At 29.6% G+C, this 26586-nt stretch overlaps 1 protein-coding gene across 1 annotated transcript in view; it reads left to right on the top strand.

Moving 5' to 3' along the window:
* Positions 1–26586, top strand: part of Nlg3 (Neuroligin 3) — a 781379-nt gene that overhangs the window by 715506 nt on the left and 39287 nt on the right. Inside the window, exon 6 of the mRNA XM_076398792.1 lies at positions 2891–3175. Coding sequence (XP_076254907.1) covers positions 2891–3175 — 285 coding nt within the window. The remainder of the gene's footprint in view (positions 1–2890; positions 3176–26586) is intronic.

The raw sequence follows: 26586 nt of genomic DNA, 5'->3' as shown, positions 1-26586 counted from the left end.
TACGCGGCTAAATACTTCTGAATCCCCGCTAATCACTTCGCTTTTTTTTCGGGAGCACAATAGTCTGCACTCATTTTAGGAGAAGTTTATTAACTGACAAGCTTAGTCTCCATTTTAAACTTTCCTAAGGCGTTCATTAAGTAATGTAATTTACTACTGTCGCAAGGGACGACATCAATATTACTGGTAACAATTTACGTGTATTATAGGTCCTTCAATATACATTTTTAAAACAATTTCTTTTAACTTTTAAACCCAGAATCCTTGTCCAATAGTCCGATTCTATAAAATCTTAACACATCTTGCAAAAATATTGAGGTATAATTATAACAGGCCCCTCCAAACTCTAATCAAATTCTAAGATATGTTCGTGTGGTCGGTCGGTCGAAATGGGTGGCTGTCGATCCGATTGTTTGTCTAAACACCCACTACTATTTGTTAAAGAAATTTGCACGAGAACTAAAAACACTGGTTGAATAAATACTTGTTTATTTCGATTTAAACTGATACATGTGGTCGACAGGAGAATGAACAGGATATTAGGTTAGGTAAAGGAAGTACGGTAGCGCTGTGGAAGTGGTACTGTTACAAGGGAGTAGAGAAAATAAAAGAGAGCGAGACTTTTTTTTCTTTTATCAAATTGACCGGCTAGAACCAAATGGTCTTCGGCTGATGTCGCTTCGGGTTCGGTCAAAAATTCTGGGTTACGACTGGGACTATCGCAGTTTGTTTACTACCAGGGTTTGTGGATGGGTAGATATTTTATCAAGGTGTTCGTTGTGTTCTAAGGTTCCTATGGAGAACATAACACTGAGCATGTTTATGAAATTTTTCACAAACGGGATGCCTGATTCGAGGTTTGTATTGACGTTCCTCATAAACCATGGGGCTTTGAGTAACGCGCGGACTTTTTTGGGTTGCAACACTTGTAGTAGTTCAAGTTATCTCTCCGAGACACGCCTGTATCATACCTGTGTTCCGTTGAGGCAGACTAGATGGACCAGCATTTTATTTAGAGAACTAAAAACACTGATTGAAGAAATACTTGTTTATTTAGATTTAAACAGATACATATGGTCGACGGGAGATTGGACAGGATATTAGGTTAGATAAAGGAGTACGGTAACGCTGTGAAAGTTGTACTATTACAAGGGAGTAGAGAAAAGCAAAGAGAGCGAGACCTCGTCATGGTAGTCTTTTATAGCCGGGAACCGCATGGTACCAATCCACCAGCGTTGCCAACCTTTGAACTTGGTGTAGGTGAATGCATGATTGGCCTAAAGGGTCGTAGCGGTCGCTACAAAATAAAGAAAATTAAAACTTAATATCACAATTATATGATTTGCTAAAAATAAAAACCACAAAAATCATAAATATCCCATATAATTCAGTTATGAACAATATCATCAAAATAGTGAGCTGCTTAACAAGTTTTGTCGTTCGATAATAAATTATCTTATTAAAACTATATCATTACGTGATTTTATTATAATGACGATATTACTTTATAAAGAACAAATGTAAAATTTTGTATATATCTGTCAACCCATTCATTCATTTACGTAAAACGATTGAATATCGTAGAAATAATCTTATTTCCGAAAAGCATTACACCAATATAATTATCAACAGTTCAATCAAAATATCATAGAATAGGCTGATATAAGCATTGACGGAGAGTCACACAAAGAACATTCAAAAAGTTCATTAGCTTCAAAAATACGAAATATAGTTTTGGTTGGGTATTTTTAGGAACCCCAGGTTAGGTAATGTGAGTGATTTTTAAGTATAGGAACATACAATGGATACAAATTGAAATGAATCCCACATGTAGACTGTGTCTTCTTTGAGTTATCTTCTGTGTACTCAGGAGTCAACTAAGATTAAAATCTTGTATATTTAGCAACAACAATAAAACAATAAATTATAAAATTTAAATATAATATAAATAGTAAACAATAAAATGAATCACTGGAAGGCTTAACTGGATGTATATGCAGATTTGTGAGAACAGACATGGTTGAGAGAAAAAGAAAAATGTACTACAAGATCCACTTTAACCGCCAATCTTACCTCCCTCTAAACTCTAACTGGCTGTTGGTAGTCTAATATGTGATAGTCCAATATATAATTATATAACACATACACATACACATTATGTTGCACGTCCAAAATTTTCATAGCCATTTGCACATACCTTGGACCTTGGACTAACCCAGCAATTCAATTATTTCACGGGCTGTGCGGAATATAGTAGCACGTTTCCTTGTCATGTTGAAACTCTATGTTGAGCACCTCAATGCAATCGAATTAGAGAAAAATCGATTACAATGTAACCATATCGAACATCATCATTTTTTAAAGAAGTAATATCCAATTTAGTTATTTGCTTGGCGACAATCACATATATTCTCTAAAAAGGTTGACTTTTACTTCTAGCATAGATTTTTATACATTATAATACTACAATTTTAGCCTAACATAGCATTTGCTATTAATAATTATTATATAGAACCAATGGCTTTAATATTTATTACAAAAAATGGTTCAAATTATTTCTATACTTATTCTTATACAATTAATTTTACCACAAGAGTCAAGAACTATAGTCGTAAAAAGTTATAATTGATTTTATATACTTTTAATCCATGCTTATTTCTTAATACAACAGCATACTGAACAACAAAATAATATTATCAATATTTGTGTTTTTGAATAATTATATATAAAATATAAATTTAAAAAAATCGCGCTTACATGACTATGAAATCGAAAACTTTGGTATTCGAATTTCCATTTAACTTAAGATTATGTATATCATCGATTCTGAAAAAAAAACCTTGTCTGTGACTTTTTGCATAGTAAATTTAACTAATCTGGTTTTTTCCAGTACGGCATCGAGGCGGATCGACGAACGAAAATTCTGCGAACCTTCGTGAAAAACACGTACAGCTACCACCTCAGCGAAATCCTGGCGACAATTGTTAACGAATACACTGATTGGGAAAGGCCCGTCCAGCATCCAATCAATATAAGGGACGAAACATTAGAAGCGCTCTCGGACGCACAGTTCGTGGCGCCGGTCGTCCATACAGCCGATTTACATTCAGCTGAGCACCGGAACTCTTATTTGTACGTTTTTGATTATCAGACCAAGTTCGGGGATTATCTGCAGGTAAGCGGAATTTTATTTGCTGGTTTCGGTTCTATTTACGTACATTGTTTAAACACGTAATAAATTTATATACAGCATTCTACACGCAATAAATAGAACATCATTTAAAGAATACGATCCATTAAAATACCCAATATGAATTAAGGGAGTATTCCAATTTAACGATTATAAAAAATCGTTTTTCCAATCAAATATTTCCAAAAGCTAACCCTTTGAAAAAATGATCTTAAGAGGATTTTTCAAAATTTAAATTATTTTCGGAGATATAGCTGTTTTAGTTGCGCAGCATCTAAAGCCCGGCAGATGAAATTCTTCAGTATCTCAAGTTCTACTGAACCAATTTACTTAAAATGTGGGGTGAGCCTTGTCTATGCCATTATTATATAGAGTGTTAAGACATATAATCCTAGAATAGTTTTCTGTGGTCTTGGTAGAGAAGTAGATGCATTAAGATCGCTGCATATCATTGGTTAGTTTAAATTAGGATACGTTACTCCGCAACATCTCCGGATTTGGCGCATGCACATATTGGTTCAATTTAATTTTAAAAATTATTAATATTAAGCAGGTAAATAGGTTCAGGAAGTGAATAAAAATGGTAAAATTTTGAGAATAACACATTTTATTTAAAAAAGTATGTCCAACTATTTCATTTTTATAAAAACATCATGTTACATATCATCATTATTTTTTATAAATAAAAATAAACAAATATGATAAATAATTGGTTTAATGTTGAATCTATATATAAGGAGCTAAATAAACATTGAATTTTTTTTAAATAACACTTTTATTTAAAAAACTATTGAATAAAATTAAATAATAAAAATAATTCCTATATGCCTTTCTATTTTTATAAATATATTATACAACATATTTAAATAAATATACATACTAATAGAACAATTAACAAGAACTCCAAGAACCATATAAATAATCACTACCATAAAAAAGACCAAAATCACAGCAGAAAACAGTAAATTTTTTCTAAAAATCTCCAAATATTGTCGCTACTATTCTTGATCCACAAACCCCATTAATGAATTGACTACCTAGAGTTTTCGATTATCATATTGTACATTTACTAGCCTAAAACGAATGGATGATCGTACATTAAAGCTGAACGAAATATCAGTCAATACATCATTATTTTTACAAAACAATAATTTATTTACCTATACTCTTATATAATAATGCATTGAATTTACCTTATCATCTGATCATTAGGGTGTCGTCGATAGTTTTATATTTTGTTTATTTGGTACCCAGGTCTACTACTATTAATAAATTTAATTATTTCAATGTATTACTGTACACTGTTCTTACATCTTAGCAAAATGCTGTCTAACTTCTTCTTTTCTGACTCTCAATTTCACATTCCTCGACTTTTATTCTCAACAAATTCGAGCTACATCTTAGTTATAAGATACAATTTAAATTATTACTAAAATATTCTTGTCTGTTCTTGTTATCATTAAATTTTGGCATAAGTTGATACATATTCCAGGTCATTGAAAATGATGTGTTATAAATTTGACAGCTGAAATTCCTACTATAAATAAATTGATGCTGTTTGGATTTTATCACTTTTAAAAATTTAAAACATTCTGCACTTACCCTTGTTTTTCCATATTTTAAAACTAATGTTAGACCATCAAGAATAACACAACAATGTAATTATTATTATTATAGAGTTATTAGTGTAACACAAAATCTAAATATTCTAGATTTTTTGTTGTTTTGACTTGATCGACTTGAAACGAATGTACTGCCATTAGAAAAGGAAGGCAATATATATAATTTATTCTTTTCTATAGTTCATTCTATACAGGAGAGTGCGCATGCGAGGAGATGTGGAGTAATGTACCATATTTAAATTACTATCACAGGCATCTGTAAAGAAAATATTTTGACATGAAAGCATTTCATTGGTTCTAGATCTAATTTAATCGAAAAACTAAAACGGTTAAAATGCATGGCAGAATTTAATCTAGCTAACTTGGGATATTTGACTTGGTCAAGGTATTTTTGAAATAGAGCTGGAAATTTCTTCCTAGGAAAACAACATTTGGTTTTTTATTTCTACACATATGAGTGACTAAAGAGACTAAAGTTTATAATTAATAATGTATTAATACATTATATCCGGCACACAAGAAATGGCGTCATAAAAAAACAATCTCGTTATAGAAATTAAATGAACTCATCAAATGCCCCTGTAGAGACAATTCAAACGAACCAATCGAACGGTCTCGAGAAAAGGGTCTCAGTGGTGCATTGGTTGGACCATGCAAACTATTTCTCCGACTTCGCCTATTTTAGTTAATCTTCTATATATTATTATATGCTCTATAAGTTCCTCTGTAGTACTAGAGTAAATTGAGGCTGTTTAAAAAAACGAGAGTTTTTTATCATTTCGGATTTTTTTTAATAATAAAAAACCAATTTTTCTTATAGTTGTACTTTGATACAACTGAAGAATAATTACGGAAGGCTAATATCAAATTTCAAGTAAATCGGTTCAGTAGAATTTGAGGTATCGTATCAACCGTTTTAAAAAAATAGTTTCCATAAAAATGCGTTTAGGGTTTAGTTTTTAAATGCCACATCTCTAAAAATAGCTATTCCTCCAAAAATAATTTAAATTTTGAAAAATCCTCTCAAGAGCTCTAAAGACTAGAATACCCCCTAAAGTTTTGGGTTAGTTACGAGCCAGTTTAGATGCCGCGTCACAAATCGATATAATTCCATTAACAATCCTCTTAAGGGCATATTCTTAAAAGGCTATGCTTTGAAAAAGTTCTGTAAAATCTATTTCTTTAAATTTCCAGTTTACAATACCCGCCTATAAGATATGAATTTACATTTTACCTCAGAAATATCAATTCTCAAAATGTTGGGGCAACTGTTCTCTACACCAATTTTGAGATTGATTTGAGTCATCTGTCCCTTAACTTGTTTACAAAACTCGATTTTATCAATTAAGGAAGTTTAAAGTTAAGATAATTTAAAGAAAAGGGTAAATTTGTGAAAGGGAAATTATTTGATCATGCTGGCTTCCTTCTCTTTCCAAAAGTAACAGTTTAAGATATCCGAAAAAAATAGTTTTGAATAACTAGAAACAACTTACAATGTTCTTAATGTTTATATTCAATCCTATGAAATTCATATTGGTACAAACATGCCTTATTTCCAAGCATTTGATAGTTTAAGTTAGGATCAAGAATTAGAATTAAAAATTGTCAATCGCTGTATATCTTTTATGAGGCCCTCAAACGTAAAATGTCATTGGTAAACCGTGAGAAATTCAGTAAATCACAAAAACAGGACATACACTTAAAGAAGTTTATCCTCTGTGTCTGGTTATTAATGTAAAATCTTAGAGACCTGTCTGACGATAACTGCTGAACGCTATAGCTAACAACTGAAGAAACTGAGCGCTAAAAGTGCTGTACATAACTGTACTGCTCTATATCAACGCTCAAAATCAAGAAACTCGAAATACTTTAGCAAATATGGATTTTGTACGTTGAGTTTTAGTTTACTATCTTAAAGATAGTAACGGTTGCATTTGTTGAGTAAAGGTGTCGAAAGTGATTTATGTTTTTTTGAAAACGATAAGTTGGATTTGCAAGAAAACGTAGGAATAATACAGACAGGGGACATAGTTGAGTAATGAAGAATTGTGAGAATTGATCGATAGGGTTTCACCCTACCCGTCGACTATGAATGAAATCATTAATGATGATCGCAATTAACTACAATTGATAATAAAAACTTTATTACAAACTTATTATAAAATATTTTATTAAAGCTGATTTATTAATCAATAAGAAATAAATTAGTAAATAATTACTGATGTATTACTTTTATATAATTAATATTTTTTCCAAAAACTTTTTACAATTGATTTTAAACACGACATTATCATGATATTTATGGAATAAATGAGTTTATTATGAGTATAAAGATGATACTAAGGCACAAATAGTATGGCCACGCAAATTAGGTTTTATTTTTTAATGACCGAAGTAAAACTCATCTTCCTTTAAGAACTTTTAACAATCCTATAAACCAAAACCATTAACACATTATATTTCCCTCCTCCATAGGGTTTGAATTTTTTACGTTAATTTAAGGCACTGCTTAAACATTTACAGTAAAGTCTAAAAGCCGTAGTGGGATAATTTCCCCTTTAAAATTCTGAAACCTTATAGCATTTGCATTTTAACAAGAATTTTATTTTTTAGATCTCTTTCATTATAAGAAGATTGTTTTATTTTAGATTTATGTCCCACAAAATTATCTTCTATAGTTTATATTGACTTCAAATAGCAATTACCTTTCAAGTCCATAAATTGTTCATAAATTACTGATAAATTTTCAGAAAATTTCGGGTATAGTCTAACATTAATCTCTAATATTCTTTTAGAGTCTCTATAAAAATGGAATCCTAATTTAAAAGTTAATAATGTCTCATTAAATATCTTTGACGTTAAATAATTACCAATTTAACAGTGCTAGGGTAACATATTTTATTTAAAAGAAAATTATGCTGTTCCTATACTATTCTGCTATTTTATTCCAAAATTTTTAACGTTTCATCGAAAAGCTTTCTGTTAAATTGTGCAGGAATAACCTTTTCGAGTGAAATATTGAATTGCCCGGGCTCCATGGAAATAGATAATTGAAATATTGAATTTGCATTTGAAATCAAAATAAATGTAATTTCAATACTATTCGCTGTGGACTTTAACTTAGACGTAATGTGATAATACAAGAAAATAATGTTCTATAGAATCTATTCTAGAACCTATAATTAAGTCATGTGTTGAAAATAGATATCACATATTACTCAATAAGTATCTAGGTTAACTAATAAAAATATTTTTTATTCAACTTTATTCGTTAACACATTGTGTACTTGTATGTATTTTAATCAGTAATATGCATAATATGTAATATGCTGAAAATGCCAAATATAAATGAAAACATCCGTTAGATTCGATGGTTTTGACATATAACTACATAAAAAAGGGTTTTCCATTTGGTATTGATGAGTTATTCAGTGTAGTGAAGACGGTGAACGCAATGGACGCCCAAAAGAGGTTGTTACCGACGAAAACATTTAAAAAATCCACAAAATGATTTTGAATTACCGTAAATTGAAAATGAATAATATAGCAGACACTCTAAAGATATTAACTGAACGTGTACATCATATCATTCACGAATATTTGGGTATGAAGAAGCTCTGTGCAAAGTGGGTGCCGCACGAGCTCACTTTTAACCTAAAGCAACTTTGAGTTGATGATTCGGGGCAGTGTTTGAAGATAATCAAGTGTAATAAAACCGAAGTTTTTGCGTCGATATATGACAATGGATGAAACATGGCTCTATCATTTCACTCCGAAGTCCAATCGACAGTCATCCAAGTGGACTGCATAGGATGAAGCCGCTCCAAAGCGTGGGAAAACGCAACAGTCGGCTGGCAAGGTAATGGCGTCTGTATTTTGGGATGAGCATGGAATGATTTTCATTGACTACCTTGAAAAAGGAAGGACCATCACCAGCAACTATTACAAAGCGACATTGCGCCCCATTTGAAGAAAAAGAAAGTGCTGCTTCACCAAGACAATGTACCAAAAATCCATGAAATGGGCTTCGAATTGCTTCCTCATCCACCGTATTCTCCTGATCTGGCCACCAGCGACTATTTCCTATTCTCAAATCTCAAAACTATGCTCGCTGGGAAGAAATTTTCATCGAATGAAGAGATGATCAACGAAACTGAGGCCTATTTTGAAACAAAGGACAAATCGTACTACAAAAATGCTATCGAAAAAATGGTATCAACCTTAACGGGAATTATGTTGAACAAAAAAACGAATTTTGCCAAAAAAGTGTTTTACTATGGTAGACGGAGGACTTTTCAATTGATCTGTTATTTTCATACATATTTATTAACAAGTAATTATACGTAAATATTTAATATTGTACTTTACATTTTACTATATCTCTGAAATACAATATATTAAGTAGATAGTCCTCAAGAGATACAATTTCTCCGATGCAAAAATTTCTACACTCTTAAAAATCTACTTTCTTACACTTTATTTATAGAATCCAATTTGACCCTAAAGTGCAAAACACTGATTGCGAATAAGCATTCCTTCAAGACGTAACAAAGTGAGGTGTGCACTATCTAACTGTCTCCATCTCGTATTCTGCTTTAATCAATTCGATGTCAGCTCGAAAGCGGCGAATCTTCAATCATTCTAATTACGTGAATTCATCAGACTTTTCGCTTACTTCGCTTTTAAAACGTCTGTTAGCGCAAGAATTACTTTAAAAGTTACCTGATATACGGAACAAGCTGTCTGTCAACAGTTATTCGTCATTCTAAGCAGTTATGTTTACATTCAATTATACGGAAGTAAATTTAGAAAGCCCCATATTATGTTTCCTTCGCTTAAACATTACGTTTAAATTAAAATTTCAGATTATGTTACAATCAAGATATTAGAAAATGTACTTTAACATTTATAACATATACATATAATATAAATTATATTATCATATTATAATATTATTATTAATTAGTGTTGGGAACTATTGACTGAAAACAGTCGAATCAGTCGATAGCCAAAAGACTAGCGACTAAAAGTAGTAATTACTATTACTATTATAAATAGTATTACTAATAGTAATTACAATTTTCAGTCAAATGCAAGGTTCGACTGTTTTTTTTTTATTCGTGATGTCGGACGAAGATGTACGAATCCTTTCCTGTGTAAACTGTGAGAGAGGAAAGGACGAAAATAATTGCTTGGAAAAGTTAATTTTAAACGTGCTTATATTTTCTAACGGTCGTGTAAGCGGGATGGGGATGTATCTATTCCTTCACGTACAAACATTAAAAAAGAAAAGAAAAAAATAATTACTGAATAATATCGAGCTTAAACAAATCCTAAAAACTAAAAATTTACAATAACCATAAATACTAAATAAAAATTAAAAATATACCTAATCACAAAAAACTAATCCATGACATAATTAAAAATGATCCAAATATCTTCAGATGAATTGTAGTAGTGTATTTGTATTTTTTGAAGTTAGAATGGAGTATATCTCTCTTGTGATAATTTCTTGTATCGCCTCAACAGTTTAGCCTAATGCACCATTCTACTGAAAAGTTATAAAATAATAAAAATACATTATAAAAAAGATTTCACTCCCATATCTGCTGCATTTTTTAGCCATTTCTTTAGCTTGTATTTATCTCTTTATGGTTAATATTTTTTACTAAATTTAACTGCTACTGTAAAAACTTCTTCAAATCTTTCCGAATCGATTCAATTTCTGGAACCTTTCGAATCAATTTTGTTCTCAAGATTTTAGGAAAGGAGTTTTGACAACCAAAAGACTTTAACAAAAATCGAGAGAGTTAGATAGAAACCAAAAAGTCAATAAAATAATTACCTATTATTACCATAAAAACAGTCAAAATTATTGTACTATTTATCATTATCAATTTTAATACTTTTACTATTATAAATATAAATAACAATATATTGTTATTTACAAGAAAACTACCAAAAAAATCACAAAACTATATATATTACATATAAATTTATGTAAACATAAATTGGGTACATTTTTGCCAAGGTCTACAACTTGAAACTACTATAACTACTACTATGTTTTGAAACTACTATAACCAAAAATGTAACTAAAAGTACGACTGAAACAGTCGATAGTAAATAGTAACAAAATCAGTCGGATCGAAAATAGCGACTGAAACAGTCACTGGCAAAAGTAGTAAAATCAGTCTCACCAAAAATAGCGACCGAAACTGTCGATAGTCAATTTCAGTCGATAGTTCCCAACAGTAATCACAATGCATCGGTTAACTAACGTCAATAGCGTCGTTATCCGTACAGCCTCATCTTTTAGTATTGTTCAACGCTTGTACAATAAATTCCAGGTAATACTGACTGAAATGAAATTGAAAAAACTGGAAGCTCGTATCAACGGTCAATTGTAAATAGCATAAAGTCGCCAGATAAATAGTGCAATAAAATTATTTGACTGCCCAAATAATATAATCGGTGTATCATCCTTAATAAAAAGCTGATTTTTTATACTAGGCATCAAATAAATTAAAAAAAAACAACAATCTTTAAACAACATCCATTTTATTGATCCACCTAAAAATTATATTTTTGATATACCATTAGGAATGAGGAAAATGTTTTAACAAATGTTGTTGAAAGAAACTAAAAAGTATTGTGCTTTTACATAGAAAATTTGGTGTCTTTTTTTTTTCATTTTTACTAATTAAAAGTACGGCTTAGCTGGGCCAAATTTACTAATATCTGCTACAAATTACACCCGGTAACAATCTTTGAAGTATTCGTGAAATCTACAAACTAGCGAACGATTAACTTGAACATCTTAATTTCTCAATAATCCTAATACCAAAGGAAATGTAATTTCGCTTTTTTCTAATATATAGTAATACTTATTCAATGAAGCCATTTTATACCACCCTTGAATGTTTTTAAGTAGTGACATTTGTTTACTCACTTAGAAATGGTTAATTATAAAATTGTTAATTTTTTGAAATGAAAATTGCAAAACCTAATTTCAAAAAGTGACTGGAAAGAAAATGTTCATCATGAGCTAGTCTTAATTAAACTATTGAAACCAAAATATTAATGTGATTTTAAATCATTTTTGAAATCATCTCATACTTCAACCTCGCTATGATTTAGTCACTCTAAACCGTTGTTGCTTGCCAATTTAACCCAATTTTCTCGCATTTTACACTAATTCTTGACGAAAAAATTTAAGTGATATTTGTCGAGGCCCCTCTCTTCCCAACATGAGATTTGGTGAGATTCGGGTCCACTCCTTCCCCCCTAACACCTCACATAATTAATGGATGACCCCAACTTATTCTGCTTTCCGACTTGTTAAGTTAATATTCACATTGATTAATTTACACCCATTTGTTAAGTTTAACGCCATTGTTAATTATATTTCACCTTTAAAATAATATTTTCCGAAAAAGTATTTATTATTAACATATAACATATTCTATAATTTAACAGTTCTTGCATTTTAAAGCAAGTATCTCATTTTCAAACGGTAACGAATTTCGTAATAGATTCACCGCTTCCGACCTAACATCCAATTAATTAATTAACAATACCAGATGCAGATTACTAGATGCACGGAATGCTTAATAGGGGTATTTTACACTTTAAGGTCAAATTGTATTCCCTAAGTAAACTACATAATTATTAACCAATAATGCTTACTAGCGGCAAGTAACTGAATTGTTTGCTATTAGTTAAAAAAAAATAATGCAGCGATCTTGGTGATATAATATTTAGGTCATCATACAAAAAATTATATTATTAAAAATTATTTGTTATATAATTATAAATTTTATTTATAAAAGAAAAAAAGTAGCTAAATATGTTTAGTCATCAACCCTCTATCTTTAATTCTATAATAAATTTGATATGATTTTAAAATTATTTATTACTTTTATAATGAATTACTAAAAGTGCGTCATATAATTTGAAACCTATAAATTGATATTGTAACATTAAACAAAAATATCTTACATCAACTATGTACTTATATTAATGTTTTAAAATCCAAAATATCAGTTTTCCATGATTAAAAATATTTGCTGTGTTATATCGTATTATATTAAATATGTTATTAGTAAGTTAATAATATATGGCACTGTATAATAAAAAATATATATTATTGAATATTATATCAATGAATAATAGCACATCAGCAGATAGTATTTTTGAGCCAAATAGTGTTTCACAGCAAAATTTCTTTTAAGAATTAATATACAAAATTTATATATTGTGACTTAAAATGCGCCTTGAATACAATTCACAATTCAATAATGCTAATCTATTAAATGTAAAGCAAAAATAATAAACTCAGATCAGATAAGTAATATGACTTTTTTAGTGAGCACATTTGCAATCCTATAAAAAGGCAAATGCTAACCATTAATGGAGTTGAAGAGAATTTTTAGTCGAATATTTAATAATTAACGGATATGTTACAAAACATTAATATAAGTAATAGCTAACTGCATGTATTATTTTAAATAGGATGTCTCCGTTAAGTTTGAGTTTGACTCAATTCTTCATAAGCTGCATTTCGTTATACTGTTATTGAATAAATTGCAATATTCCAACCTTACAATACAATATTAAAAATATCACATAGCTTCAAATTAAAATTTTTAATTAAAACATTGTCATATGTTGGCACTTAGTCATATATTGTTGAACCGTTTAGGAGTTCAGTGTCATAGACACAGTCAAAAGAATTATATATATAAAGATGTTAATTTAGACAAAGAAATTAGTTTATCTTTAATATATAAATAAAAATAATTAAAAACTAAGAGTAATAGAGAGAAAACACTATAGTCTCCGGAGAAAAATTTCGCTACGTCCAATATCTAGATAATAATTTATGATCATTTTAAATTTCCCTTATAGGCACCTGTCAAGAAAGTCTTATCGACAGTCTTGAAGTCTTTAGTGCATGGCAAATAAAATTCAAAATGTTCTTTTCCGTCTTTTCTTTTTTTCATATTTGTCTAGTACTATCAATATAATAGGACCTATTAGGGTTCTACCTTTTTGTCTTCTTATACTGAAATCAATTTTTGAGTCTTTCCCTATATAATTAGTTAAAGTTCTATTTTCTTTTTTAATCCAAAAGTATTTGACTCAGTTTGTTATTATTTTTAGTGTTTTAGGTGGAATACCATTATATACTGTGCAATTAAAAGGTTTTAAAATTTACTTTTTTTACACATATTTTAAAGTCTCCTTTTACCAACTAGGGTTTCATCTTGACTGGACCTACAGTTTAACGTGAGCTCCGAACCACGGTGCTCGGCATTAATCCTACCGCCTGGCGAGTGACCAACTTTAGAAATCATCCCAGAAGACATCTGGTCTTACCCAGCCTGGTTACTGGCGTGACTGGGATCATTTTCATTGTCGGATTTAACACTTTTGCCTAGCACAATCACAAATATTAAACAATCACAAACATAAATTTACGACCATGCCCCAGCAGAATTCGAACCCGCGGCTATCGCAACAGTAGGAGGACCGTCCTGTCGCCTATACCACTGCGCGACCAAGCCGCCTAAATTTACTTTTGTTTACGATATCTGACAAAAAATTTGTTATATTATCGCCGTAATAACATCGCGTGATAAAATAAAAAAGATAGTTCAAAGACCTACTAACAGTATAATACAATTTTGCTGATGTCTGGGCTGAGTTACTCATAATTGAAAGCAAACTTATAATTAATTTCTTTTTTCTAAAGTTGTACCAAATAACTTGATATATAAATTACTGTACAACGTAAAATTTTGTTTGTTCGTATAGGAACATCTAGACAAAAAGTATAGATTCAAGTTACAATTTCTCAACTCCTGATAATACATCCGCCTTCAGTAAAGAAGTAAATTATCTAAAACTTCCTCATATTAATCCACTTCAAAATTTTCTAAATTTTCTCTTTCTTCTTTAACTAATTTTTTAAATACGGTTATTGAGGGATATATATTCTTGAATGCATGAGCTCTAATAGATACAAAAAAAATTCCAAACTATCTTGGTTACGTAACATTAAGCCAATATATTTATTCGGAAACTTGCTCAAAATATTTTTCATTGCCCACTCAAAGTAATTATTAAATTTTTCATTGATGGAAACTTAAAACATAATTAAATTATGTATTATAAACATAATTTAATTCGACTATAAAATGTTGTTCTATCGAAGTACCGAATGGCTTTGAACCAAAATTCCTCGTGTATTGAACTTACGGTTAATCCCATCTTAAAAGGTTTACATTCAGGAGCTATTATTTTAGTGGATCGATTCAAGAATAAAAGAATAACTTCTATTTCTCCGCTTTGCATTAGAGATTAAAACTCCACAATTGTCTAAAAGTTAAATCCCTATTTTCTGTGCAACGGAAAAAACACATATGATATTCGTCATATCTGACGCAATATTACGTAATACACAAAAAATGTGTTTGTTTATGATATATGTGTCCCTCGGCCGTTAGGGCCCAGTCAGTGATAAAATAAATTCTTTAAAAATGTTACAAATGTAGATGTACAAACAGATTTTGTACAAAAATTTGCTAGAAAATGCAACTTACTACTTTCGTAACTGCTTGCAAAATAGATGATTTACCTAAAAATTAATATATCGTTCCCAATACAATGTTTTTATCAAATTTCAGGTTCTTATTTGTCTCGGAAATATAACATCTGAACTGAAAAGTCCCCGGCCTGACATAGATTGCACTACTAGAATTAAACCCATATGTCTTTTGGTTTGGTTTTTTTTGGGAATTTGATTTACTGTGGTAGGCCGGGGACATTTCAAATGACCTGCTACATACAAATAACTGTAATACAATGCAAAACTATAAAAACTATAATTTTTCCAGAAACCTTTATTTACCACTATATAAACACAAAAACTAATAACAAAATAATTGGTAAACCCGATCTCCACCTTCCACGCAACCAACAGTAGTTTGTGAAAATTAATAGAAAATTAACGAAAGTTCAGGTAATTACTTCATCTAATTAAAGCAGACACGGCAAAAAATTAACAAAGTTCAGAATTTAAAGTTCATTAAAATTAAATCTTAAATTTGTTCTCGGTGGATCGGAGAACTTTTCAATATTAATACCGCCGAGTATGCCTGAAGATCACTATTAACTAGAAGAGAACGTGCTTTTTAAAGCGATTATTCAAACACTAATCAGTTTTTAATTGTTTTATAATTGACTCGAGGAGCTTTATGGCGACTTTCGCTTAAGATTTGTATAAATATTAGTTTATGTAGAGTTTCAAGCGAGATTTCAGCGTGATAATATTTATTTAATTACATTACTCTCTATGTGTACATGGGATCTTTTGCTTCTTTTGTCAGTATTCTGATATTTTTGTCTGAAAATAATTAGATTTGTCCATCAAATTATTATAATCATAATTTAATATTCAACATTAAATCAACTGCTTAGGAAACGTTTATAAAAAGCATACCAACAAAAGTACCGAGACGTTAAAAACATGATCACAGCTACACAGATCTGTCTTTCCATAATAATGACAAAGTATTGTTATCTTCACATAATAAAGCTTCATTGCCGAACAATTTAACAAATGGATAAAGAAAAAACAAAGATTCTGATAGTTGAGTCACCAACCTTAATCATTAATCTATCATTCGTTGAGCAAATTGGTACGTTTGGAAGAAGGGAACAATAGTCGGGGCAACAAATATTTCCCGTGAAATTAACTAAAATATCAAATGACAAACAATATATCCAATTAATGCTAGTTAGTATATTTTTAAGGAGAAAAAAATTAACCACATAGATTGAGTCAATCGAAATTGAATCATCCCATCCACGATCTTGATTTATCACAAGAGAATGAGGAATTTCTAGGGTAATGGTTAGAGCAAAAGAATTTTGCAAAATAATTCCATAATGAGAGAAAAGTCAAAAAAAGCATGACATCATAAGCCATCAATTTATTTTTTATTGAACCATCATGTGGTATATGTTTTTTAACTATTAAAAATATATGTCATTAAAAATATATATCAAATATGTCATTAAAAAAACTCTAATGAAACTATAATGCACTTTGAGATAATAATTAATATAAATAATGTGAAATTTGTTTAGGAAGAATTCAAAATCGAAAATGTCAAAAACACACACACAATAAAATAATTAATAGAATGATCAACAATAGATGATCAAGCAATCAAGAAAATATAATAAAATCCTTTGAGATGAAAACTGTTTAGCCTAAAATCTAAGTAAACTATAAACTAAACTAAACACAATAAACTCAAAACAACTTTTATTGACTTTGACATTCTGTTTTGCAACAGTATCATTAATAATATCACAGCTAATTTAATACAAGTTGATTATAGCTATTAGATGATTTCAAAGTATTTGGGGTAATCTAATATGACTCAAGGTAAGACAAACTGCAAATCTGATATGATGTAAGGTGCGAATACATGCAAAATGTAACGTGGTTAATTACCTTGTCTGAGATTTGCCTGGTTTCTTGGCCTAGGGGTGGCGTTCCAATTGTTGCCTAGAGATCTGGAAACTGATAAACCTACTTCTACTTAGAGTTTCGGAATAAATATCAAATTAGATTCACGACGGAAAGCATAAACCACTAAAGTGATATAATTTACATCCAGAGGAAGTCTTACGTTTTCATCTAACGACTGAACCGATATTCTCATTAAAAATCGACTTCATTTGATATATGAATATTGCATATTCGAAATTATTTTAATATTGTTCAAAAATATTAAAACGAAAAAAGTCTAAATCAAGCAACCAGGAATACCTGTCAGATTCATGACATAAAATATTAAAACAAATCTAGCTACCCGTGTGGGTTAAGAATTTGGCTCGCCGACAATAATGTACTAGTTTCGACTCCCGTTGTGAATAAAGATTTTTTTTTAAGTTTATAAAATAAAATAAAGCATAGTGTTCGTCAATCCTTAAATTTTATATTTGAGACGAAATTAAAACTAATTAAAAGTGAGTGGTTAAAACAGTGTTATATAATTTTGTTTTATTTTCTATTATTGCCGTATTGTTGGAATAAGAGTTATGAGAATTTTGGATAAAAAACAATTAATAATAGCATGGTCACGTAAAATTATACTTAACATTTTTTGTGGAGAAAGCAAATTAATGTGTCCACTTTAACGGAAGGTATATACAGCTAGGAAAGAAAAACCCGACATTTGGAAATATTATCCCAATATAGATTAACAAAATTCGAGAATAACAAGAACCGTCTGTTTTCTTTGCTTACAAGATATTCAGATTTTATAAATCGGATTTTGATTTAATTTGATATCCACTAAAAAAATTGTTCTTGCTTAAAGTTCTTGCTTACTGTTATTAGGTAGGCAATTCTAAATATATTTCTGTAATTTTTAGTGGTATTGACTTTGATTAATTTCATGTTTCATTAGTAAAGGCATTTCTTAACAAAACATTAACCGTACATTCCAGGTAATAAATACGCTAATTTGTGCATCAAGAGTGGAGAAATGAATGTTGCAGGGGATATTAACGGTAATAAATAGTTTCATAGAATTTTAATTCCTTATTTGTTGGTGAGTTGAAATGAAAGAAAACACACAAAAGTTGAGTTATCCAAGGGCAGCATCGAAAAGTGAAATAAATAAGCAAAGAAAAACGCAATTTTATTTAAAAATTTAGGTAAAAATTCTTAATCAGCTATTAATTAAACATTATTTTATCAGCATGGTGTATTTATTATCTTTGTAATATATAATTTAATTAAGAAATATGGATAAAAGATAAAGATTATATGAAAATATAAATGAGGTAAAGAAAACATGTAGGAGTTAAAATGAAACTAACTACATAATTTGAATAAATGGAACACATAGGACATATAGAAGAATATATGAATTATTAACGGTACATTTGAAAACATATTAGAGCATTGATAAATATGAAGGTGGTGATTATTTACATTATACAGTTAAGTTTTGAAAGATCTAAATTAATTTAATGATTTTAAATATATTACTTTAATATACATTTCGAAATTCTAAAAAAAGATTACCCAATTGTGCTCGTTATTATTTTAACATACGTGCTAAAGTCAAACATCAATTTTAAAAATCTCTAATTTAATATCCAAGCATGTATAACTACATTTATTATTCCATACTTATTATTTAATACATTGTTGTCGATTTCGACTACAGAGCAATTACTAGTTTATATTTAATTTTGTTATGGTTGCTCAAATAGGCTAACTTATTAAATTATCTATCCTGGAACACTAATAAATCGACTTGTTAAAGGCATGAAAGCGACAGAACGCTCATCATACTGCTGCAAAATATAAGACTGTTGTGATAGATATCGCAAAACATAAAGAGTATAAAAGGGAATCTCCCGTGAAATAGTACTTAATATAATTTTTTAACAAGGATTTAGAGAAAATTCTATTTTTAATGGCAATATAATAACTTTTAACAGATAATACAAAAAAACAATTTATACTTTCAATATGAAACATTTTATATTATGTTGAAGACCATATTTTCTTTGAGATATATTTATTGTAAGTATATAATTCATATTACGTCATCCATATAAGTTTAGAGTTATATTTATATGATGCAAAAATAATTTTTCATTCTTATTTTTACGATTTTATTAACTTTTCTGACCCTCCAAAACAAACAATACTTAACTAATTATCTTTATAATTATATGTCGTTGATAATACCCAATACAGTTGATTGTATTAAAAATGCAAGCATTTATTATATAAAATAAAATATTACTAAGATTTCCTGGTAAGTGTTGTGCATAATCAGGAGATTAAATAGAACAGCCCAGACATTGCTTATTGATTGAATTAATACTGCTAAACCAATTATCGACAGTGTCATCCCTTAAATGAAAGAAGGTTAGAAATATTTATTACACTGCATTTAAGTCTTCATTTTGTTTATTTTTACCCTAATACCATATTTTATCAACAAGCTTGTCACAACCGTGAAATGGGTTCATCATTTTAATTGAAAATATGTGTAAAAAACAATTAACAAAATAAAAATAATTAGACACGTTTCCAAGTATTTTTAAGTTTACTTTGTCAGCAATGTTGAAAAATTAATTTCAACTCAAAAGAGGCGCTTTCGACAAAAGTTTTGTCGAAAAAATTAAACCGAAATCCTTTGTATATAAACCAAATTATTTCTATAGGAAGTTTATAATTACCACAATGGTCCAAAATTATTTACAAAATTATAACACTTCTACTGTACGTCTTGTTATTTTTTAGTTACCTAGTCGCAAAATAATGAACTAATTAAAAATGAAATAATGAAACAGAGTTTTGTTTCATATGCGCCCATTTGAGATCATTATCTATATTTTTTGTGGATGCAGACCTGAAGACTACAGGGAAGTGAACAAGTTGTACTATATGATTGGCTGGTTGATTGATTGGGCGCTTAAAATTAAATGAATGATCTCAATTTAGTTTGGTTATATTTGACGTATATGTTGTTTGTAGGTTCCTATTTCTTTCGAAATAAATTTAATGATATTGTTTCTCTTTGAAAAAAAATCATCACAATGAGATCTAATTATCAATATTTTAAGATAACTGGTAGAATTGAAAGTTTAAAAACTTAACCAAAAAATTATAGATATTAATACAAGTTTAAATAAAGTAAATTATTAAAACTTGTATTATGCCCAAATTTACTGATATACCTTTCTTCTTCACTAAATAACTTCAGGTAATATAATTAAAAGCTTTTAATTAAAGTATCATTACGAAGTTGATGTCAAATATGAGGTACTTCAATATCGAAGACTTAGATTATCGAACGGCGTAAATATATTCAATTATGTATATTCATATAGCATTGATCTATTTTCTATACATACAATATTTTCACACCTACTTTAAATATTCCTTGTGCGTATGGGCTCTTCTCTTGTAACATTATTTTTCATCGAGTTAGATTCATGTACTTTTCATAGTTCTAACATGTATAATAACACGTATATGTATATTATTTATATATTAATATTCATTAAGTTGATTAATGACCACAGAATTAGCAAATTAAGGATAACCAGATGTATATTCTCGTAATTCGCCTGCGCAGAACAAACCAATCATATACCATATCATCTTCACTTCCTTCTAGTCGCTGATCTGAGTATTCACAGAAAACATATGCGTGCATAGCGAAATCGTCTATTTTTGACTTTTTTCAAAAATACTCCGAGTCCGCTCGAACCGAATGACCCACTATAAGAAGGCATAACCATCGTAATCTGTCTAGTAACTACGCTAGGTAAGACCAAATATCTTCTATAATAGGTCGAAACCATAAAAACCCCAGGTGGTAAATACCAAAAAGAGAATAATACTAAGGAATATCTTTAATAGGAAACATTTCAAAATACATGAAATTATATTGAATAGAAAATAAATTGAAATATGCCCTAAAAATAACACAAAGATTTTTCCAAATATTATATTAAAATTTAATTAACAATAAAGGCTCGAAATGTGTACAGCGCTTGCTAATGAAAATCAAAATATTAATGATTGATAATGACGTTAATGAATCGATGTAATGTACACATGCCTAAACTAAAATAACAATCTAAACTATGGTCTATTTTTCGATTATTTTTTAGTTCAATATACTAATGAAATTCACTAATTTATTATGACGAATCGATTCGAACCCATCTGATTTTTAATTTTTGTTAGAAACAATATTCGCACTAATACACGTTTTTATCCATTTTATGTACATTTTAAATAAATAATATCACCCAATAGCTTCCAACAACAGCCTCGTTTTATAAAAATGGTAAAAGTACAACCGATTTAGTAAAAAAAAAATGGCGAATAATAGTAAAAAGTAAATCCTATAGTGGGTAATTGGTAAGACGTTATGTCTAGTATATATGGGGATCGCCATAAACCATAGATGCGGGGTACGACGTACCGGATCAATCATGTATATACTTGTGCAATACGCAAAATTATTTATTATATCTATATTATTTATTATATACTATTTATTATATCAAAGTTTTGAAATCAAAGACGTTATGGTTGTAACACTAATAAGCAGCCTTTAGTGTATACTATACTTAATATACAACATACAGCATTTATTGAAAATTAATTGTCCCATTTATTTAAAATTATCATGGTAGAACGTCATGGTAGAACGACAGAAAGAAATGTGCTTTATTGTATAATAGATAAAAACCCTCAGTGTCGTTTAATGTCGTTGTCCCTTTTAACATTTCGTAACTCATAATTACATCAACTCATTACAACTCATAATCCATATCCTATAAAACAATTATTTGTACTTTAACTGATTCATTTTAAACATCCAGAAACTGTATCTACTCAGAAATTGTTGCCATAATGCAGGGTATATTTTTAAAATCGTTGTTGATCGATCGTGGGAAAGATTTAAAAGAATTTTTAGACATTTCACTAGGCCCAGTTAATAATATTTTGGATTTCAAAATTCTTATAGCTTTAATAACAACAACAAACACAAGTCAATTGCAAGCATAGCGGTTTTGTCAACAATATTCTGTGGAGTGTTTTAGGAACAAGAGAATTTTGGATAAAAGGTATTTTGTGTATCGTTTATTATCGTTGAACTGTTAACAATTCTCCCATTATGGATCTCCCATTATGATCCTCAATTAAAGCATTGCTTTTCGGTTTCAATGTGAACTCAAGTTTATAACCCCACCAGAAAGGTCTGGAATTAGTTTAATGATATAAGAAAAGTAATTTCAGCCATATATTACCGGCAATTTGTAAAATAATAAACTCAGTATATATACGAGAACAAAGAATCAAATTCACAGAAGAAACAGTTCAAAAACAATTACAAAAATCATAACATAGACAAAAATTATACTCAAAAAATAATTATCGCAACTGCTTTATTTCTACTTCCATTCCGCAAACTTAATGAATACTGTAGCTATTGATGAACAGAGTGATATTTGTTAATTAAAACTTTTTATATTTAGTTACACTTGCAACTATCATAATGAAAAAAGAATTGCCAATGCATTTAAACGATCCGTTGCTTATTTTTTACTCGCATAAAAGCAAATTTCCGACAAAATCTGAACTCTATATTTGAACAGTTATGAGATTTACCAGGAATACCGCAAATATTCCCTGAGCGTGTAGTGTTATCAAGCAGTTTCCAATACTTTGGAAAACTTTTTACGGTTTTATTTGTTTTAGTCGTCCGCTCGTAAACAACATAGCAAAAATAAAGTCGGTGCTATCAGAGAAAACCGCACGTAAATTGCACGTTTTCTAACAATGCACCGCTCACTCATTTTTTTTCTCAATTTTTCGATTGCATTGAAGATTTCCGGCGACTCCATAATTGGATGGAGAGACGGTTCTACAAACAATGGAAACGAAACCGCTACGCTATTATTCGAAAACCATTTCTGTCGCAATGGGTTTCGATATGAAGTTTTAAAACTGATCAAATTGTATTATTTAACACATCAGTTGAAAAATCCACGGATTACTTTTTTATTATCGTAAATGCGCTGTCCTATGAGCAATAAACGTTTTTATGGATACATAAAATATTTATGTAACCATAAGAGTTTATTTGTTTATGTATCCTTTAATCGGATCAGATGATATAACCGTTTAGGTTATATACTTCGGCAAAGATTCACTAATATTTTCTCTAGATGAGTCTAGATTAATATGTAATAGTGATCGCTTAGTCGTCGAAATTCGACCACGATTTAATCAAATTAAACATATTTCTCACAGAACAAAAATAATAATTTAAAAATGGTGTGTTTTACTACTAAAATTAGTTTTGGCAACATTTTCAACATAATATCAGAAATATATTAAATTATTGCGCCATGGAATATTAAAACAAGATCATATAGTAAGATTATTTTGAGAGCTGCAAGCTATAAGCATATATGATTATCATCAAGTATCATCAGTAACACGTATTATAACATATGTATATTAAAATAATAACAAACAAAATTAAGTAATTTATTTTGTATAATTTTGAAATGTATGTAAAGGAATGTATTTACAATAATTAAATGAATTAATGACTTTTCAAAACTTAAACCCAATTAATAAAGATAAATAAATAATGAAAATAATTAATACCATATTCAAAGAATAAAATGTCATATAACATCTTACTGCATTAATCGTTAAACAACTTAATATTTATCAATGCTTTAGTATTATTAAATAATTACTGTTAAAAACTGATAATTTCTTCTATTTATCCGCTTTCAAAAAAGGAAGACGTTCTACGTTACACTATATATATATATATATATATATATATCGGCGATTTTTTTCCCCTGGTTTAAGAATCATTAGTATTTTAGCTACTTTCCAAATGCTAGGGAAGTAATTAATTCGTAGCATGGCATTAATATAAATGTTAATAAATTAATTATTGTTAATAGTTTCATACCCTTTTGTGATAGTTCTTTTAAAATGTTACCAGTAATTAAGTCATAACTAGGAGCTTTTTTAATATTAATTTCTCTCATTATTGGTTGTTTAACTTTTTTGACCGTTAATTTCTCGTGCGGTATATCCATTTGAAATGGCGAATAGCTAGTAATTTTATTTTCGTCATATTTATATAGCTGAGACTGGAAAGGTTTAAAAACATTTTTTAGGTGTTTTGAGAAAATGTCGGCCTTCTCTTTATTGCTTCTAGCCCAATTATTTTCGCTTGTTTGTTTTAATAATAGGTGGGTTATGCTGCTGGGGTCTCTTAAGTTTTCTTGTTGCTTTCCTCAACGAATAGGAATTGATGTTAATTTTTGGAAAAAGGTGAATGATCAGAAGACAGGTCAAAACATGATTCTGCATGACACTTTTTGAATCAATATTTTTTGTAATGCAGAAATCTATAGTATCTGGCTTTTTATTTCTGTCTGAAGGCCAATATGTTCACCAGTAGAGATATGTTGTAAATTGTCTGTCTTTATTGCTTTTAGCAGTTCTCTACCTTTTGAGGTTATTATTGTTGAACCCCACATTAAATGTTTTGCATTGTAATCCCCTTCGGCTATAAGTCTATTACCTAGCGTACTGAAGAATTCTTGAAAGTGTTCTGCTTTGTTATGTTTGGGTGGACAATAAATTGCAGACATTGTTAATGGTCCATGGACTTCCTCTATAGTTATACTGGTTGCTTGCAGGTAGTCTTTGCGGAATTTTTCTTTTTAGAAATACTTTATATTATTTCGAATGATTATGGCTCTACCTCCATGAGCTTTATCATCAGGGTGATTTGTATGATAAAGTTTATATTTGGGAATTTTAAAATAATGTTTGTCCGTAAAATGTGTTTCGGAAACCATCATAACATTAATATTTTGTTCAGTTACGAACATTTTTAGTTCCCTGGCATGTTGTTGGAGCCCGTTGTCATTCCAGTCGGTGATTTTGTAGCTAATGGTTTCAGGCATTAAGCAAGTTTGCTGACGACGGTTATGAGTAGACCAAGCATCGTACTCATTTGATCCGTTAGTTTGGCCATCATGTTTTCTAATCGAGAGATGTTACTGCCAGTTTCAGTAGGTTGTGATGTGGTTTCTCGCGTTTGTGTTGAACCATTTTCGACCATTTGCGCATAAGTTATGTCTGGTTGACCTGGTCTGGTAGTTACTGGTAGGTGGGGATTGTTTTTGTTGCGGTTGATGCCTATTTTCTCTTAAGACAGGATATTGTTTCTGCTGCAGTTGTTTGTGAACTGCGCTGCTTTTGTAGTTCGCTGGATGATTTCCGTTACAGTTATTCTTTTTTGTTCTTAGCTGATCTGTTTGAACTCGGTACCGAGCCCAAACAATACAAAAATAACAATATAATTTTGTGACATATACACAAAATTAAATTATGAACAAAACAAATCTAATTTATTGCTCGTACCGACTTCAAAGTGATCAATTGGTAGTAGTTAAAATAATTTTGTAAATGGATAAATAGGTTTAGGTAGGTATGAAGCTAAATTGTGTATATAGTAGAATATAAGAATCGTGTAGTAAATAGGTTAAATAAAGTTTTTATTTATTTTTATATCAGGTTGATTAGAAGAATAATTTTTTTACCTAAATTTTTAAATAAAATTGCATCCAGCTTTGCTTATTTATCTCACTCTTCACTTTGTAAAACAGTAGCCGCCATTTATGTGTATCATATTGTGTATTTTATGTAAATCTAAAATTTCGCCCTTGCGGGTTTCTCATTTTTAATTTGCTTTCTGTGGTTTTTGCTAATCTATTGCTTTCTACTTGGTCTTATATACCACGTGAAAACTAACAACTCGCCAATAAATGAGGAATTAAAATAATATGAAGCTGATTTATAATTGTTAATATTTTTACATTTATTTCAACTCTTGAAGCTCGAATTGCTTTGTTGGGAAAAGCAGTTACTAATGAAACCTAAAATGAATTAGAAGTTAACAGCACTAAAATTTACAGAAAAATCTTAATAACTTTTAGTATAATGAATGTGAATTTATGAGGAGGGCAGAAATTGATGTTATAATGATACTTTCATATCTCAGAAGAGAATTAGTATCAATTTCGTGGAAAGCAAAAATGGTTTGGTTAATAAATATAAGCTCAGAATATCGTGCGAACCCGATTTGGACCAATTAGTTTTAA

Source organism: Rhynchophorus ferrugineus, unplaced genomic scaffold, assembly GCF_030347505.1.
Source record: "Rhynchophorus ferrugineus isolate W39M unplaced genomic scaffold, kcgeb_rfMv2 rfM3, whole genome shotgun sequence".
Classification (NCBI taxonomy): domain Eukaryota; kingdom Metazoa; phylum Arthropoda; class Insecta; order Coleoptera; family Curculionidae; genus Rhynchophorus; species Rhynchophorus ferrugineus.
This window is presented reverse-complemented; position numbering and strand designations above follow the sequence as displayed.